This window comes from Perca flavescens, chromosome 7 (genome assembly GCF_004354835.1).
Source record: "Perca flavescens isolate YP-PL-M2 chromosome 7, PFLA_1.0, whole genome shotgun sequence".
Lineage (NCBI taxonomy): Eukaryota > Metazoa > Chordata > Actinopteri > Perciformes > Percidae > Perca > Perca flavescens.
Window position 1 is genome coordinate 27633343 of NC_041337.1, and position 18359 is coordinate 27651701.

The 18359-nt window shown below is 41.3% G+C and overlaps 1 protein-coding gene across 2 annotated transcripts; it reads right to left on the reverse strand.

The window, feature by feature from the left end:
- Positions 1-27: 27 nt before the first annotated feature.
- Positions 28-17996, reverse strand: brpf3b (bromodomain and PHD finger containing, 3b). 2 transcript variants are annotated; one of them, XM_028582532.1, is made up of 13 exons: positions 17909-17996; positions 14369-15930; positions 14008-14170; positions 13525-13656; positions 12062-12190; positions 9247-9559; positions 6332-6622; positions 5023-5619; positions 2862-2943; positions 2686-2774; positions 2358-2452; positions 1731-1885; positions 28-1417 (listed from the first exon to the last, which is right to left on the reverse strand). In XM_028582532.1, exons 1-13 carry the CDS (start codon positions 17918-17920, stop codon positions 1234-1236), a joined length of 3804 nt encoding a protein of 1267 aa, XP_028438333.1. In that variant the 5' UTR covers positions 17921-17996; the 3' UTR covers positions 28-1233. The 2 variants fall into 2 exon arrangements, with proteins under 2 accessions (XP_028438333.1, XP_028438334.1); XM_028582533.1 differs by lacking the exon at positions 17909-17996 and adding an exon at positions 16990-17376.
- Between the last annotated feature and the right edge of the window lie 363 nt (positions 17997-18359).

The window sequence follows — 18359 nt, forward strand, 5'->3', positions numbered from 1 at the left end:
GTAAAAAGAAAATACACAAATCTGCAGTCAAGTATCCCAAAAATATTTTTAATAGAGCATTTATTTCCCACAATGTGGAAATACTGATTCAGACAAAATACTTGGTGAGCAGGTAAAATATGCAGGTAGTACAAGTTTATAAAGATGTATTTTTCCCATTGATAAAACGGGGCTCTTGACAATAAATAGAATCTTCTGGGGGTCAACAGTGAATGATGGCGGTTGGTCTTGAGTAAAATCAACATCAAACCATTTGAAATCAGCTGTTAAAATGTTGGCTGCATGTTTTTAAAAACTCACTCCATTTGTTTTAAATAAGATTTAATTCTCAACTTTAACCAATATAACTTTATTTCTATAGTTCTGTCTTCCATAAATAAAATATTTCTCTTTGTATCAAAAAGAGAATTTAAATACAAAGAACAGTGGCTCATTGTGTTGTATGCTCTGAATGCACACACACACACACACACACACACACACACACACACACACACACACACACACACACACACACACACACAGAAATTACATCAAAGACAGGCTAAGTACACTGCAGCAAATCAGGAATTATTTCATCTCTAAAATTATACACGTCGCTTTGCCCCTTTTGGGTTGATTGAAATACGCATTTTAAAACAGCAACATTAAATTAAATTGGGTTTAATAATACACACACATATGTACACAAAGTGTGCCTTTATAATATACAATTGTCTTTGTAAAAGATTAAAATGTAAAAAGCTATTGTATAAAAGATAGCAGTGATCCATTCATACGTCTTCTGTGTTTCATATAAACATGTCAAATCTCTTTTCTGACAATTTGATTCCTTGGCAGTAGCATTATACAAAATAGAGGGAAATTATTTTGAATTGGATCCAGACACTCAGCTTCAACACATCCAGGTGGAGTAAGCAGATACCTCGATGCACCCCTGAACAGAGATTTAACGCTTTCTGACCGCAGCCAACGGGGGACCAAAAGGTAACTTCATTCACATCTGGAGCTCCACATCCACAACGACACAAAGGCAAACACCACTGCTCAGTGTGTCAGACACTAGTGGTTTGGTAACAGACTACAGTCCACGACACTGTGCTGAGCAACAACCTCTTCAGACCACAGTGTGAATACAAATTCAACTCGCAGTAAGACCAACCTGCTGCCTTAAGACCAAAGAGAGATGCATAGTGGCTGTCTGTGGGTGCACACAGGGCTCACCGTTGCCCTCTACAGGTAGTTGGAGGCCACAAAGCCATGGCTGTGGCTGACTCGGCTCTGGTGCATCATGGCGCGGTCGTACGCCACCTGGACGGACTTGCGGATGCTGGACTTGCGGCCCTCCATTATGCGCAGCTTGTCCGCTGTGTCTTCTACACCCAACGGTGTCAGCTTATCACGTGGGAGCCACTGCCTACAGTATCAAAGACACAGATTGATGATTAGCACTTTCAATGCTTTACACCTATTTGCATCATTCGGACCTATTAATATGTGTTCAATGTAAAGATATACATATGATGAACATAAACAAAACATTTTATTTACAAAAAAAAAAAAAAAAAAAAAAAAGTCATTTTTTTTTTTTCAAATTAACACAAAACAACCATTTGTCTGTTTTTAAGAGCAGCAGCTTTGCTCAGGAGTTATGATTCAGCCAGCTGAGGGTCTCACTGTGGCAGGAGGAGCACTTGCACTACATTTGGGCATGTCTGTTTGACCCTCACCATGTTCGCTTGTTGTCAAAGAAGAGCACAAGGTAGAGCCTCTCGTTGGTCTCCTCCTGCCTCTGCTCCCCCAGACAGAGGACCTCTTTGGGTGGGACAGGGATGGGCACCCCGTTGTGGAGCAGGCCCTCCTCAGGCATCTCTGGGTCGATGATCTGGAACAAACGCACAGTCAATCTCACAGGAAACGTAGGTCTGTTTCTAGCACTGCACTCTCACACAGCTGTTCTATGAGATTGAAATTCTTAATTAAAAAGGGAATAACCCCTTGAGGCAGTCGGAGCTCCGCTCTCTGTCAAGATGCAGAGACGTCAGATATGCTTGCGCTTATGCACTCTTGGGTACCGAAATTTGGCACGGTTTGATTTAAAGTGAATTTGTCCTCGGTAGTACCAACGTTATTTTTTATTTTGAATGTGTTCTGCAGAGAAGGGAGGCTGGCGTTGGTCACATGGTAGATATCGTTCATATACATTTTTATTTTATTTTATTTTTTTAAACTAGTTAAGGCGGCAAGCGTGTGTTGCTCAGGTGGCCGCCTAAGCTGCAAAGTGCTGCGGGAAACCCTGCCATTTGTTGACAGCTCATATTAAATGGTGCTTCAGTAATATTAGAACAAAGGATTACCAGCGCAGGATAGGAGGGATATCCCCGACACTTGGCCCACACCAGATCTAGAGGCTCCAGCTCCGTCCCATCCTCAGACATTTGGCTGCTGATGCCTGCAAAACAGCAGCAGACGGGGAAATCATTTTATTGATACAATAAAAGACACTCAGGCATGCATATTCCCAATGAGGTTATAGTGTTATATTTGTAACACAAAATGTCCTATGCTTAGGGCACATTTGTGAGCGGGGGCGACGGAAAAAGAATGCCATACAATAATGCACAGCAGAAAAAAAAGCTATATAAATTCAGGTGAAGTTGAAAAAAATTTAAATAAAAGACATACCAGTGTAATCTGAGTCTCCGTTGACTATCTCCAGAAAAGGAACTTTGGAAAGAGCTGGTTTCCCGAGGCTTCGCTTAGGTGGTGAGCTGCTGTAAGACAGCACATTGTATTGTCAATGTATTGTCAATCATTACAATAACCAAAGAACTGCTTACAACAGATAGACCATGTCTTACATTTCTTTGTGCAGGACTGGACAAGGGCTGTACTCAGAGTCTGATCCGCCGTCTTTGTGCTTGTTGAAGCCATTGGTCAGCCCTGAAAGCAAATGAGAGGAATCGCAGAACAATCTTAGAAAACCAGGGGAAAACTAGAGAGAATAGGACCAATCTAAGCATAGATATCTTTAGTCTCATCTCGGTCGCAATTAAAACAGCACTAGAGAGCTAGAACGACAATCAGTGCAAAACAGCAATAATCACAGATAATGGGGGATGCAGGGGTGGTGTAAGGGTAGAGGGAATTGGGCAGTTGTTGGTTTTGTAGATTTGGTAGCATGTGGATCAGTTTCCTCACCACAAAAGAGAAAGAACAAGAAGATGGTAACCTGATGTGATAAACAGATAATAAGTTGAAGACTGCTCTTAACTCTTGAAGATAAGGGAGGACATGTCTGTTCTGAAAGCAAGAATGTAGCTACATTTAACATTACTTCAAATTTAACAGCTGCAACTGCACTCATAACAAGCCATACATCACTTCACATGTATTTGCTGTCTGACATGTTAACTGGTAGCTAATAACAAATGTAAAGTCAGCACATTTAACTTCTTGAGAAGCTCGTCCAAAAACAGCTAAATGATTTTCTGGGTAATAATCATATTTTATTCGATATGCAATCTGGTTTTCGGAGGGGACATGGGTGCATAACAGCCACCACAAAGGTCCTTGACGATGTAATTACAGCATTAGACAGTAAGCAGATCTGTATTGCCACTTTTATAGACCTCTCCAAGGCCTTTGACTCCGTTGACCATAGGATACTTTTACATAGACTTTCCAGTATTGGTCTGTCCACCTCTGCCTGTGATTGGTTTGCCAGTTATCTCACCAACCGTGTTCAGCAATTGAAGGCTGAAACCATCATGTCTGATCCACTTATCTCTAAAGGGGTGCCTCAAGGTTCCATCCTGGGCCCAATCCTTTTTTTTATTTACATCATGGACATAGCCAGAGCTGCTGGCACCTCACAAATTCACTTTTATGCAGATGACACCATTTTGTACTCAGTTGGTTCTTCTCTCACCTCTGCAGCTTTTAATCTTAAACTAAGCTTCACCTTGATAGAACAGTTCTTTGACAATCTCCACCTCTGTATTAACAGTAGTAAGACAAAATGTATAATTTTCAGCTGAAAACCTGTTACTGAGACTCCACTGACAATCACCTGCATGAACGGTATGGCTATAGAGTATGTCGAAACATATAAATACCTAGGTATCTGGTTGGATTAATCTTTGTAATTTATTACACATATCAAGAACCTTCAAACTAAAGTCAAAGCTAGACTAGCCTTTCTTTTCCGCAATAAATCTTCCTTTACTCATGCTACCAAATGCATCCTTGTTAAGATGACAGTATTGCCATTTTTGGACTATGGCGATACCATTTACAGAATAGCTCCAAACAGCTCTAAAAAAAACTTGATACACTATCATTCAGCCATCCGTTTTGCCACTAATGCACTTTTTCATACTCATCACTGTGATTTGTATAACTGGTGGGCTGGCCCTCCCTTCACACACGGCAGCTTCATCATTGGTTTTGCTTCATATACAAGACAATCTTGGGCAAGACACCTTTCTATTTGTCATCTCTTTTTCATGTTGCTCATAACACCTATCACACAAGATCAAGTAATTTTATTAAGTTTAGTACCCCCTCTACTTCTACTACCTTTGGACGCAATGCCTTCTGCTTTGCAGCAGTACATGATTGGAACACACTACAAAATACTCAGAAACTTATGTCTCTGATCCCAATTTCCACCTTTAAGCTTAATCTTCAAAACAATATAGTCGATTCCTGTTCCTGCTGATAAACACGAATCATATTTATACACATATACTTAAGCATTTTATTTTTTCTCTTTGCCGTCTACTTTTATTTTTTTTTATTTGCTTGTTCTGTGTGTTATGTGTATGACATGTATATGTTTAGTTGTAGAGTACGTTTTCATTTATTTCTGTAGCCTCTTGGCCAGGTCATGTTTGTAAATGAGAAGTTGTTCTCAAACAGTTTACCTGGATAAATAAAGGTTAAATTAAAAAAAGGTCTAAAACACTGCCCTGAGTGGAGGATCTTAAACTTTTGTCAGGACTAAGTAAAGCTTCTCACCACTTTCCAGTGTATGGTTTGGTGTCTTCTCCAGCTCACTATCTGAGCACATGTCTCGACTGGGGGTCCATTGTTCATTGAGGATGGGGGGTCCGGGGCTTTTCTGTGGGGTCTTGGATGGAGTGGACAAAGGTGTGGTGGATGGGGTACTGGCTGTGGAGTTGGGTGCTGTTAGGGCATTGCTTGCATTGTTGTCCTGCTGCCCTTTTCCATTCAGCAAAGGATTGTCTCTCTCTCTGAACAACTTGGTTCCATTTTTTGCCTTTTTGAACAATACAGAGGTTCGTCGTCCAACTCCCCCAGTGGTGGGCCGTGGGGGGGTGCTGAGCTCTGGTAAGCCGTTGGCCACCGCCTGTCCTTCACTGTGCAAAATGGGAGGCGCAAGCCGCTCCTGTGCTTTAGTGCAATTCATATTCTCTGTGGTGCTGTCTGAGAGGTCACCGTCCATCTTTAGGCGTTTGCAGGGCCAGCTGGCGGACTGAGGCTCCCCTGTGATTGGTCGCAGGGTGGGAGGCTCCAGAGGTGCGCCCCCAAGTCGTGGAGGAGGAGCCGGCCCTGTAGGTTCCAGTGTCGGGGGCGAAGTGGATTTGAGGTCTTCTGGAAGATAAGAGGAGAAAAATTCAATTCAAATTTCACTCAGTGTTTATTTCAAATGAATGTCCATTTAGTATGTAGTGTGATGTGGTGGTGTAGTGTTCATACTGGAAAATGGTGTCACTTAATAATGGTTTACATTTCATTTAAACAGTCTAACCACAGTCTAAAGGGAGTTGAGATATTCTGTAGATATGGAGAACCTTATCAAGACGAGTGAATAAATAACTTTGCTCTCACAACCGTACACCAGCAACATGGTAACATGGCAGTATTTTATGACTCAACTGACAAATCACAGGTGTTCTGCTGTACTCCTCTACAGTAGCAAGAGACTGTTTGACTGGACTAGCCTGTAGTCAGAAGTGGGATGACATGGCATGACTGTACGTGGCCAATGGAGAGTGGTGAGTCCATGAGAGTGATGTATAGAAGAGGTGCAGACATAGAGTGCACTGGGAGAGAGTAGTTGTGAGGCAGCCATGGCTAACGAGACTCTGTTGGCCCCTACTTACTAGACTGGAGACAGTGGGGTGGTTGGGGTTGGTGCGTGGGGGGGACCCTGGCTCAATTACCTGAGGACAATGTTCCGTTAGCTTATGTTCACAACTGGTCTCATTGAAGAAAAAAAAAAAAAAAAAAAAAAAGAGGCTTTTAAAGGTTCATGCATTGGCAATTTCATACTGTTGAAGGGTCAGTGCTTTTCATCACCCACCTTTGTCCAAAGACAAAAGGCTGGTATCTGGCTTGGCGTCTTTGTCATCATTTTCCTCGTCATCTTCGTCCTCATCGTCTTCCTTCAAATGTCCATTGTGAAGGCTGTGGCGGGGGTGTTGGCCCTGCCTGTAGCGGATGTTGTTGATCTCGCGACGAAGTAGGCGGATGCGTCGAGTTCGGGCGCCACTGCATCTCATTGAGGTGACAAAGTCCAGCTTTTCTAACAGCTCCTTCAGCTGTTCCTCCACTGTCATATGAAGCCGGTTGTCTGGATCCAGAATGCTGTCAACTGGACACAACAGGAAAGAGTTAGGCTAAGAGTGAAGCTAGCGTGCTTTTTCCATGAAGGTACAACAAACATGAGTTTAATACTGATTAGCTAATAAGCACGTAGAACAAACGAGCAAGCCAAAATAATAATATAATAGTGTAAATGTAATAAATAATGCATAGATTCTCTTTTGCAGAGGTGTACACGAATGTGATTATGGCCTGTAGATGTCTAATAGCAGACAACAAATGCACTGGAGATGGTACAACTAACATTTTGTGTATGGTCTTTTTTGGGACAAAATCTTTAGTAAACTGTTTTTTTATTTGTGTAAGTTACAGGGTATGTTTGTTTCCCCTGATTGCTAAGACCATGCAGGGCTCCACACTAACTTTTTGCCTTGGTTGCACTGGTGCGCCTAACTTTTTTTATTTAGGTGCACCAGCACAAAATTTAGGTGCACCCAAATTTTTCCTCGCATCGCCTTAACGCTGAATGCCGATATATAGCTCTGAAATTTTTACAAAGTGGGCTAAATGTTCAGTTTTAAGTCAAAGCCACTTTTCACAAGCTCTTTTATTAAAAACAGATTGTGATTAAAATAAAATGCAAAGACAGGGTTTCCTTTACCAGTTTGAAAATATACAGCTGCAACACAAGTAAATGAAAGTTATCTAAAATAAATAGCCTAGGATATATAAAAAATATATATATCTGAGAAAGCTCCTTCATAAGCTTTCAACAACAATAACAGACTGATTAAAAGAGAAAGAGGACGCCCGGATAGCTCAGTTGGTAAATATAGAGGTTTGACTCCGACCTGCGGCCCTTTCCTACATGTCATGCCGCCATTTATTAACTTATTTTTACTTCACTCGGCTTTGAGTTGTGCCTAACGGGCTACTATTTTGACCCTTTGACGCACTTTGCCATACTTCCTCATGACACATTCTGCTGCTGCAGGAATAGCAGTGCGGATTTTGGTGCCTCATTCCAGTGCCACTGATATGCCTGCGCTTCTTGCTCTGAAACAGATGTTACAGGCAACAGAAACATTGCTGCACGTGACACTAGCTAACACTACACTCGACAGCAGCTAACGTTAGCCTACCGCTAGCTAGTAGCTGGATTAAACACGGTTACAATGCTGACAGCTAAAGCTAAATGGTGTAAAGTTTGTCTGTATTTCACTGTAGAGGATTCCGACACCGGGATGTAACCATAGACAGTATGGGATGTAACAATCTGCAGCTGCCGTTGTCGGAAAAACACAGACGGTGCGTTCAATGAAACTGTTTAACCTACAGCCTCGTGGTGCATTCAAAGTTATTGTTAAATGCCCTTTTCCCATCTGGTGGTTGTTTTTGTTGTTCAACAGCTATTTACTAGTGAAATCAGTTATTGTTATAGTTAATACATTATTATTAAATCATTTAATTTTGACCATATGGCCTTAGCAATAAACAAGCCGTTCTTTAATGTCGGCAACTGTTGTTTAGTACCCTTTTTTTAAACTTTCTTAAAAAGTATCAGTTCAGGCACCGTTAAGGCACTGGTACCGTTTTAAAAGTACCGCTTTAGCACCGGTATCCAAACCAAACAATACCCAACCCTAATATTGACTCTAGATTCAAATGTGTGACTAGATTCACACATTTTTCTTTTGTTTACAGTAAATAAATAAATAATAAACAAATACAAATCTTAAAATCAAGTTCATAAAGTCACTTTCTTTGCATTCATTTGATTCCCAATCAACATACACTAGTAAGAATTGCTTTCCATTGTTAATATGTACTTAAAAACTGTTCTGAAATGCAAAATTTTAATCATGTGATAAAACATGCGATTAATCGCGATTAACTATTCAGCGATTAATCGCGACAAAAAAAATATTGTTTGACAGCCCTAATATAAATTGATTGAGCATTACCGGGTTGAGGTTATACAACCATAACACAAGGAAACCAGGCAATTAAGATTGGAATTAATGGTTTAGGCCCCAGAGGGTTAACTATGAACACATCAGTCAGTTGATAGTCAGAGAAACAACTAAACGGATACAAAAACACAGTTCCAAAACTTGTCAAAATGATTACAGGTAAAAATATATGACCCAACCCTCTCCTGCCAAGTTGCCTCATTCAAACCTAAGACTTCCCAGAAGAAAATGTCAGTCTCCACTATATAGACACAAAAGCCTGACATCTCAACATAAGAGCAATATGCAAAATAGGACATGGAACACTGCTATTTGTTGGTGCCTACACCAATTTGCTATCATCATCATTTAAGAAGGAAGCATTGGCGCAGACATTCATGTTACCCGTAGGAACAGACAACTAACTTGACACATGACATGGTAAATATACATTTTCAACAAAATATTGAGGTCTATTTTCAACAAATTATTGCTCTGTATTACTCATCTAAGGTGTTATTGTGTAATTATTATATTTCTTAGTTAAACAGACCAAACCTATCGTAAAAGAAATGTTTCTTAATTGTACTGGATCATAGATACTGCATTTTGTATTAAAATCATATGAGAGGGATACATACAGACCCCTATCTAAAGTACGAAAGGTAGGGGTGTGTGTGTGTGTGTGTGTGTGTGTGTGAAAAACCACACTGTGACTCACCATCCTCCCAGGTGCAGCTGTAAAAGTCTCGTTTCTGCAGTGAATCTGAGAGGTGCATGCCAGTGTTCAGGTCCAGGCCAGTGTTGGTGGCTTGGCGTTGGGCATGGCGCAGTATGGCTCCTCCTAAGTCTCTAAGACGCAGTGCTACTCGGTGGAAGACTGTGTCCTTGCTGTTGTAGAGGAGGCAGTTGGACACCATTAGGTTGAAGTCCATCTCTAGGTCGGTCACTGAGCAGTAGGCATGATTCTCCAGCTTAGAGCGCATAGTGGAGAAGTCCATGGGATGGCTGATGAACTCCAAGTAGTCTGGGACCTGAGAACAAGACATTACTCCAAAAGTTCATGAGACAGAAATTTTACATTTACAAATTTACACCGCCGGACGGCACGTTGGGTAACATTATAGCTGCTAGCTAGCCAGGTAGTCTGTTAAGTTGGGAGAGGCTCCAGTCGCTACTGCACATTCAAGAACGGAGAAGAAAGTTAGAGGACGAAGAAAGACCGGAGATACACCAGAACAACGTATGCTCAAGAGAGGAACATAATCGGACATAATTTAGCCACTGTTGTTGCCCGTCGCTCTAACATTGCTCGGCTGTGCTAATGTTAAAGACATGGAATTTCAAGCATGCAGCGGTGCAACATTATGAACACAATAACAATCCACTTACGGTCCCGCTACAGACCGTTGAGAAAGACGGGAAAAAGATGGGTTCAGAGCAAGGATTAAAACACTGGATTTAAGATGTCTTGCCTCACTGAAATACATCAGCCAACCTACTAACATTATTCAAACACCGAAGGAGGCTGACAGCGGAGCTACGTTTAGTCGCCCACTTTTCTGCAACAACCTAACTTACCTGTGGCCAAGGTAGGCTAGTGTTTATACAACTATCTTACAACTATTTTGTTTTGAAAGGGAAACAATGTTAAAGTAGTTTGTATGCGTATTCATTTGATTTAAGTTTATTTCACTACTTTGCAGTTTGCACAATAAAAATAGTTTTGAATCTGTAACCGTTTCATGCATTCTCCTTCATATAACCTTATTGTGTAAGGTTGTGGAGCCAAGGAAACCCTTTAGTAATCAAAGCTTTTAGTAAACATGATGACATTAAAATGTTTTTTGTGATATTCTATGTATTCTTGACAGTAGAATAAGCCATTATAAACCTATATAAAAGGCCCACTCAAGCAAAAGAAAGAAAATACCGTGATATACCGTGAAACCTCCAGAATCTTAAAAAATACCTTGTTACAAATTTTTGGTCATACCGCCCAGCACTAATTAGCAGATGAATACAAATTAGTGGAAATGCAAAAGGTGAAAAAGTTAAATAGAAGAGGTGCTATTTTGGTTGGACTGGTTCTGGAAGTAAAAGCCCCATTCATTTATTCCAAAGACAATGTTACGTGCTTCACAATTTGAGCACTTTAAGAGCTTTGCTGGACATTAACCTCTCCCAATTAAATACAAAAGATTAAGAACTATTAGAAAATATGTGGTTCTTCAAAGTTATAAGCCTGTGTCATACCTGCAAACTCAGAAGGGCTGAAATAACAACTTATTTCACCAGCAAATTACTGTTAAATGACAAATACCTCCACTGAATGGGAAAAGGGTATTTTACCATAACTTTGAATGCACCACGAGGCTGGCGAGGCGGAGTCTGTGTTTTTCAGACAACGGCAGCTACAGTCTGGTGTTACAATCCGCTACAGTGAAATACAGACACATTTTTACACCGTTTAGCTGTTGGCATTTTAACTGCGTTTACTCCAGCTGCTTGCTAACGGTAGACTAACATTACCTGCTGCCAGGTGTAATGTTAACTAGTGTCCCGTGGGCAAAATTACGAATCCCACACCAAGACCCGCCCTACGTAGCAGTTCGATTGGTTGGGGTTAGGCATTTGACCTTGAGTGGTTAAGGTTAGGTTTGGGTTAAAACACAGCGGTTGGTCAGGGGATAGGACCTGTACATGTAAGCATGGACGCCTGGCCAATAGTAGCGTGTGAATGCTATTGAAGGGCGGGTCTTGGCGTGGCCCTAGTGGGGAAAAAAAATATTGCGTCCTGTGCGCCGATGTTTCCGTTCCCTCTAACATCCGTTTTCGGAGCATCAGAAAGAAGTGCAGTCATTTAAGTGGCACCTAAATAAGGCACCGAAATCACTGAAGTCCAGTAGGTAACGGTGCCGTATTAGCAGCACCGGGTCTCGGACACCCCCCAAAATAAAACTCTTTGGATCTACATGATTCATGTGGATGACATTTTCCCATTTAAAACGGCGATTTTCACCGAAAAATAACTAGTTTGCAGGTTTGGGATTATTTTTTAATACTGAAATTAATTTATTGTTATTACAGAGGGAAAGTACTTTTTTTTTTTTTTTTTTTTTTTTTTTTTTTTATCCCCAGCGGGGAAATTACAATCTACTACACACAGCCCTGAAACACACACACACACACACCAGAGTGAGTGGACTGGACCAGTGCCCTGAGCGGTGGGGGGGGGGTACAGTGCCTTGCTCAAGAGCACCTGGCAGTGCCCAGGAGGTGGACTGGCATCTCTGTACCAATTCACACTCTGTACTTTGGTCCGTACTTGGAACTTGAACCGGCGACCCTCTGGTTCCCAACCCAACTCCCTACGGACTGAGCTACTGCCACTCTAATTTTAAGAAATATTTGAAATGAGAAAACGTAATGGGGAAAAACATAGGGCCCTCCCACTTCATATATACTACTCTATATAACCTGTTTGCATACATCTGGTCTTTGGCAACTTGAGTTGTAACAGTGAAATGTCTGACCTCCTTGATATTGACTGGCTGTGCAAAGATCTGGGCTGTGTCCTTCTCCTGTAGTTGGTCCAGAGTGGAGCGGAGCAGCATCAACATAGGGGTCAACTGCATCTCCAGAGCTTCCTGGTGAACTTTGACCTGCAGTTGACAGATGATATGCATGTGATGTCACCATATGTGGGAGGTGCAGCCATAAAGGTTTTACAAACTGCCCAAAGGCTAAAGACAAGAGAAGCAAGCAAATTTCTCTAAGGAGAATGTCTGCAAAATATCACATGAAGCCCTTATCTGGTCAGAATTCAACATCCACAAACCACTGGAAGTCCATTACATCATCGGTATAATTGATGGCTTTCTCTTTTAACCTCTTAACAATCCGATGGCCCGTCCGACATACTGTCTTTCGAAGGCTGTAGCGGTCTCAGTTTTAAAGCTAGAGTAAAAATATTGGTATCATATAAAACAATCAAAGAAATCTATGACATGCTAGCTTGTCCGGAAGGGGGCTAAAAATATGCTCCAAAGTTAGGCTACATTTTAGTGAGGGAACTGGCATTTGGCCATTTTCAAAGCAATCTCACTCTATAAATGACATGTTGTGACCTTGAGGTTAACCACAGCCTTACAGAACTTTACAAAACACAAACTACAGACCTAGGGCATTCAGAGATGCAAGGCTTTAGGTCGATTGATAATAAACTGAGTTTCTAAGCAGTTTCTAGAACATAAGTACGGCATCCAACTGCTGAAAAATGCAATTCTTACAAAAATCTCCAAATGTCAAATATTTTTGATAATGAATCATTTTTATGGTGTTTGACAAGGTCTTGGTGTTTTTGGTATTTTGGAGGGACATTTTTTCATTTCTCAAGTGGTCAAAAATGGTTAGCGTAAAACCTGTACAGCAAATCATATCAAGCCAAAGATTGCTGCAACAATTTATGAGACATGATAATGGCCATCATTTACTTCCATTATAATGTTCTAAGCACTTATACACACACTCCAAATGTATTTTAATTATTATTTAGGTTACCAGCCTCAACTGTTGACCTTGTATCTACCCCTGAACATCCTGAGGAATGCTAAGAGGTTAAAAAGGTATTTGTTTACTTTTCTCTCGGTCACACAGCACAGCCCATTTATTGTAGCCACCTGTTTGTTTTGCCACTCAGTTGTGGTTAGGGGATACTATCATGTGAAAAAGAGATGGCAATGTCTCTACTACTCTATAAGACAGGCAAAGAAAAATGTGACCATCCAAATACCTCAGAACTTCAGACTACATTGGTAAACACCTTTAAATGAATTTGAAATACCTGTAATTTACGTACTTTAGATCTTCAGTAGTTCAGCTTCAAAATTCTGTATTGTGTACATTAAACTTCATGCTTTCAAAGGGTAAAGGATGAATTAACAAGCCTGAAAATAAAATGCCTGTGAGCATGTTGAGATTAATCCATGCATGTTACCTGTTCTCGTTTAAGTTTCTCCCTCTTGCGGATGAGCTCCACCAACAGCCTGGCTTTTTCAAGATCATGCCGCAGCTTTTGCCAATATCTCAGTGCTTCTCTTGCAGCAGAAACCTTCTCATCCACCTCAGGCTACAAAGTGAAACACATTTTTTTTTTTGCTTTATTGTATAAACACTATCAGAGATGTATTCAAAGGCAATCAATGAAGTTTAGGAATTGTTTGTTAGGACAATGGCAAAAAAAATTGAATACCATCACACATTTTTTATCATCAGAGTAGGGCTGGGCGATAAATCGATTTTATCGATTAACTCGAATGTTTAGTTAACGTCGATTTGTTTAAATGAAAATCGCTTTTCTCCTTAACATCCGCCAACGCTCCCCTCAATCAGGGATTTTTTTCTTAGGCCATATCGCCCAGGCCTACATCAGAGTACAAAAATAGTTACAAAGTACTAAGGATATAGTACTGGTCCTTACCCTGAGCTCTTCAGTATTCCTTTGGAATTGGAAGTTAGAGTGCAGATGCCGGACCAGCGGCACACCATTCCTCGACTGACGCTTCAGTATCCAGTAGTTATGCAGCCTCTGCATGAATTGGTTTTTCCTCTGAAAGATGATTCCTTTACAGATGATATTCAGCCTGAGAGACAGAGATAGATGCAGGTCGGTCTTACTATCAACATGACTGACATCAGTTCAGGCATCTCTATTCGAAAATGGTTTCTTGTAATTGTACACTTATTTAAACTGGTTAGTATCAAATCCAAAAATTGTATAATTTATGTTGAACAACAGATGCAAAACATTTTATTGTATTCAAAATAAAATAAAATCAAACCTGCTTGTGGGTATCTGTGGCACGGTCACTTGTGGTGAAGCAGTGTGTTGTGCTGTTGACTCTGTGCTCTTCTTTCCTTTCTTTTTATCCATCTTGGCATCATCTTCAGACTTCCTGCCTTTTTTCGGTGTTTTAGGGCCCTCTGTGTATGCACTCCTTCCTCTACTAGCCCTACCTCTGCTGCCTACCACTCTTCCTTCACTCTCCTCATCGGAGACAGCCTCCTGTCCTGGTGGCGAATGGGCCTCACAGAATGCCGTCTTCTTAACAGAGAACGTGGTCCCGTTAACATTTGTCTCTCGCACAGGATCAATCTTCATAAACAAGCCGGCACGCTGAGCACATGTGACGTGAAACGCAGTGTAACAGTTGGCCTTGTGGCACTGAATTGATGCACCACGGCCCTTCTGCTTGCACAGGTAGCAGGTCAGTTTCCAGCGAGCTGGGGGGATGTTATTGACACCTTCCACAGGTTCCAGAAATACTGTGTTGGCAAAGCAGACTTCAGGGATCCAGATGGCACACACCACATGCGCCCAGCGGCCGTCACTCGTTTGCTTGAAGGCTCCGCCACGGTTCGGACATAGAACACAGTCAACAGGTTTCTGAGCGGACTGGAGGCAGCAGCGGCACAGCCACTGGCCCTCGGGGATGTAGGGCACACCGTAACACTCCTGGTGAACAGCCAGGTTGCAGGAGTCACAGAAGAGGATGACATTGCTGTTAAGGCACTCATCATCCAGGCACACGCAGCAGAAGGCATCGTCGTCAATAGCACCTTGAGAGGGCGTCCGGCTGCGGGCTTCCCGGTACGCCTCTTCCTCCAGCCGGTCAACCAGCAGCTCAAAGGTGTCTGGTGTGACAGCTGAAATACCCTCTGACGCCCGGCCAGCATTGACCATCTCCAGCCAAGCAGTGTCCTCTTCGTCCAAGTCATATTCTGCCTCAGCTTCTTGCTCCTCGGCTAAGCGTTCAATGTAACGGTAATATGCTGTAGGCAGAGGAGGTGCCTCGACCGGCGTAAAGGTTTCTAGCACATGAAACTTAGGTTCAGGGAGGGTCATGTGCTGATGGTGTGATGTGTTCAACTTTTCAGGTGTTTGTAGATGAGAATTGGGGCAGTGGTTCTTGGAAGGTCGTGGCGACTTGACAGGAGGACATTTGGAGTCTTTCCTGCGGCCTCTGAGTGAGACAGTTTTGCGGACTGTTTGGGCACTGCTGGTGGGAGATGATGACTGCTCACTGTTCTCCTTGTTACTGTTACACTCACTAATGTCCTGAGCCATCATCTCATCTTCAGTAATGACCTCCAAGGGCTCCAGAATAGAAATGCGGTGAAGCCTACCGTCCAGTTCCACCTCTACCACCTTCTGGGCCTGGGAGTAAGACAGGGTTTCTCTGCTCGGAGATGCTTTGAGGCTGTAAGGGGATGGTGATCGCTGGCGGGCACCCCCACGCCCGCCAACTGCCCCATTGGACTTCTTGACATCAGCTCCACCTCCTGCGGCCACCTGGCCTTTTCGACGTGGCTTCCTCATAGGCCACCAATCACACTTTACCTCCTGTTGGTTTAAAAGGAAATTTGTATGAGAAAACAGTGTTGTCGTCAGACTGTAAATAATAATAAATATACAAAAAGGTATAGCATTTGATGGTGCTACAGTAGTATATGAAAACGTTATGCCATTATATCACCCTTTGAGGATAGCACTCTGTAATGATTCATACATGACATTGCCCTTGCTAATATTTTGCTGTTTGCTTTTGTTATCTTGATTGTGTAGTAATATCTTATTCTTATCTAGCTTGTTTTCTTAACATCTTATTTTCCCCTTGTGATCATTATATATTTACAGGGCTAAGCTAAATCTAAAGCCATAAACTAAGTCCTAAATACCATGCTTTGAACTTATTGAGCCATTCAAAGCATCTGTCTTGTGTTGCATTTTACTGCAAAGTGTTATTAGGCTGGGCTATGTTCATTATCACCTGTAGTGTAAACATTCCTTCACATACCTCAACTCACAAGACTCACTCAATCCAAATAGCTAAATGCACAGATCAATGTATTGTCAATAGACACACGTTAAGAAAAATGATCTGCAGATTATTCTCGACTTTATTTCATAAACTGTTGGCAACTACTATCAAGGCTAGCCACAACAAAACGGGCACATCCAATCAGCTTTCAGGAAGGTTTGACTGATCCACCCCAGAGCCAATCAGCTTTAAGAATACCAACAGATCATGTCTTTATTTAGGGAGTAAAATGTCAGCCATATTTACTATTAAAAGCTCTTTTTCGGATTATATTTTAAATATAGTTTTGTACTGCTAAAGCAGTGCATTATATTGTAAAATTGGTATGAGAAAGGCACAATATTAATAGTATTACGGTACTCTGACATAAAAGTACAGAGTAAAGTAGTTAACGTTTCAGATATCAGCTAGCTAACGTGCTAACTTTGAAAGATGGGCAGAACTAACGTTAGATGCCTTGTTATAGTTTAACGTTGACAATGCGCATTACAAGTTTAACCGTTGCTAGCCAAAAATGAGGTCAAACTTCTGAGCCACTCTATAATAAAGAAACAGTACGTAGAAAACTTATGCCATCTTACCTATTATGGCAGCTGACAGACACAGGTAGCTCGACAGCCGCCGGTCTGAAGCCGCTTCTACAGTAATGGTTGCCTAGCCAGCCGCCTTACTTGCTGTAGCTACTCGCGAAGCTAGTTAGCTACTGTTAGCCAGCTACAATTTGCTGGCACAGCCGGTATGTTTAGCTCTTTTATACCGCTTGTGTTTCTTCACAACACGGCGTTTGGGAGGCAAGGAGTAAATCCCAAAGTCTTACTGAGAACACGAGAGTAGTATATTTGCATTAATAATCTGAAAAACAGCATATCGTCGACTCAATTTTGTGAGAAGGAGAAATACTAGTCTCCTTCGGCTAGCTAACTAGCTGTTTGGGATCCTGAGTATGTGCTAAATCAAAATTAGCAAAAGTAAAAACATAGGACTTCCGGATAGATGTTTCAAAATAGAAGTCCTTACTGGAACATGTCAAATGTTTCACAATTAATACAGCTAAAAAATAATTTAATTTAACATGAGACAGAATTTAATTACACCTAGTTGTTTTTCTTATAACATATCATTTTCACAGTATTTCAATGCCATACGGTCTATGACAAAATGTGGTACTTGTTACAAGCTATGCATAGAAATGTGGCAGAAGTTGGATGAGCAGTATTAGATGGTGGCCTAGGTATTTGGGAGCTGCGAAGTGCAGAGATACTCTTTTCCACACATTTTATTTAACACGTTTGTGTTATTATTGCCTTAGTCTTGCATTGCCAGACATAACTCCACAACGCTAATATTGCCTTAAATGCACTCTTAAGTAATACATTCTTGCTTAAAGTATTTTATATTACTTTTAAATAGTATTTCCCCTTAATATTCCCTGGCTGTATAATGTTTGATCTTTTTGTTGTCTGATTTGCTTTGAAGTGATGCAATCATTTATAAACTTACATTTTGTTGCATATCCCTTTCTTTGGGACATTCTTTTGAAGTTAGACTTTACGTCTTGATAAATCAAATAGCTGCGCAAAAGGAGTGAAAGGAGTTATAGCCATCAATATACTTTTATTTTGACGGGAAAATGGCTCACTTCCGCTTTTATACTGTCTATGGTGGGCACAGTCGTTTGTTACAAGTTAACCCGCCCCCTTTACGTCACCAGACCTGATTTTCGCGCGCAAGGTATTCAACAGTGCTAATGACTGTATTGATCTTAGTACAGCTTTCCATTCTATGTGTTCAATTTTTAATCCATCCTTTCATAACAGCAAACTATATGACTATCTGAACTAAATCTAGAGTGGAAACACCAGTCTACACACACACACACACACACACACACACACACACACACACACACACACACACACACACACACACACACACTACAATTAATTAAACA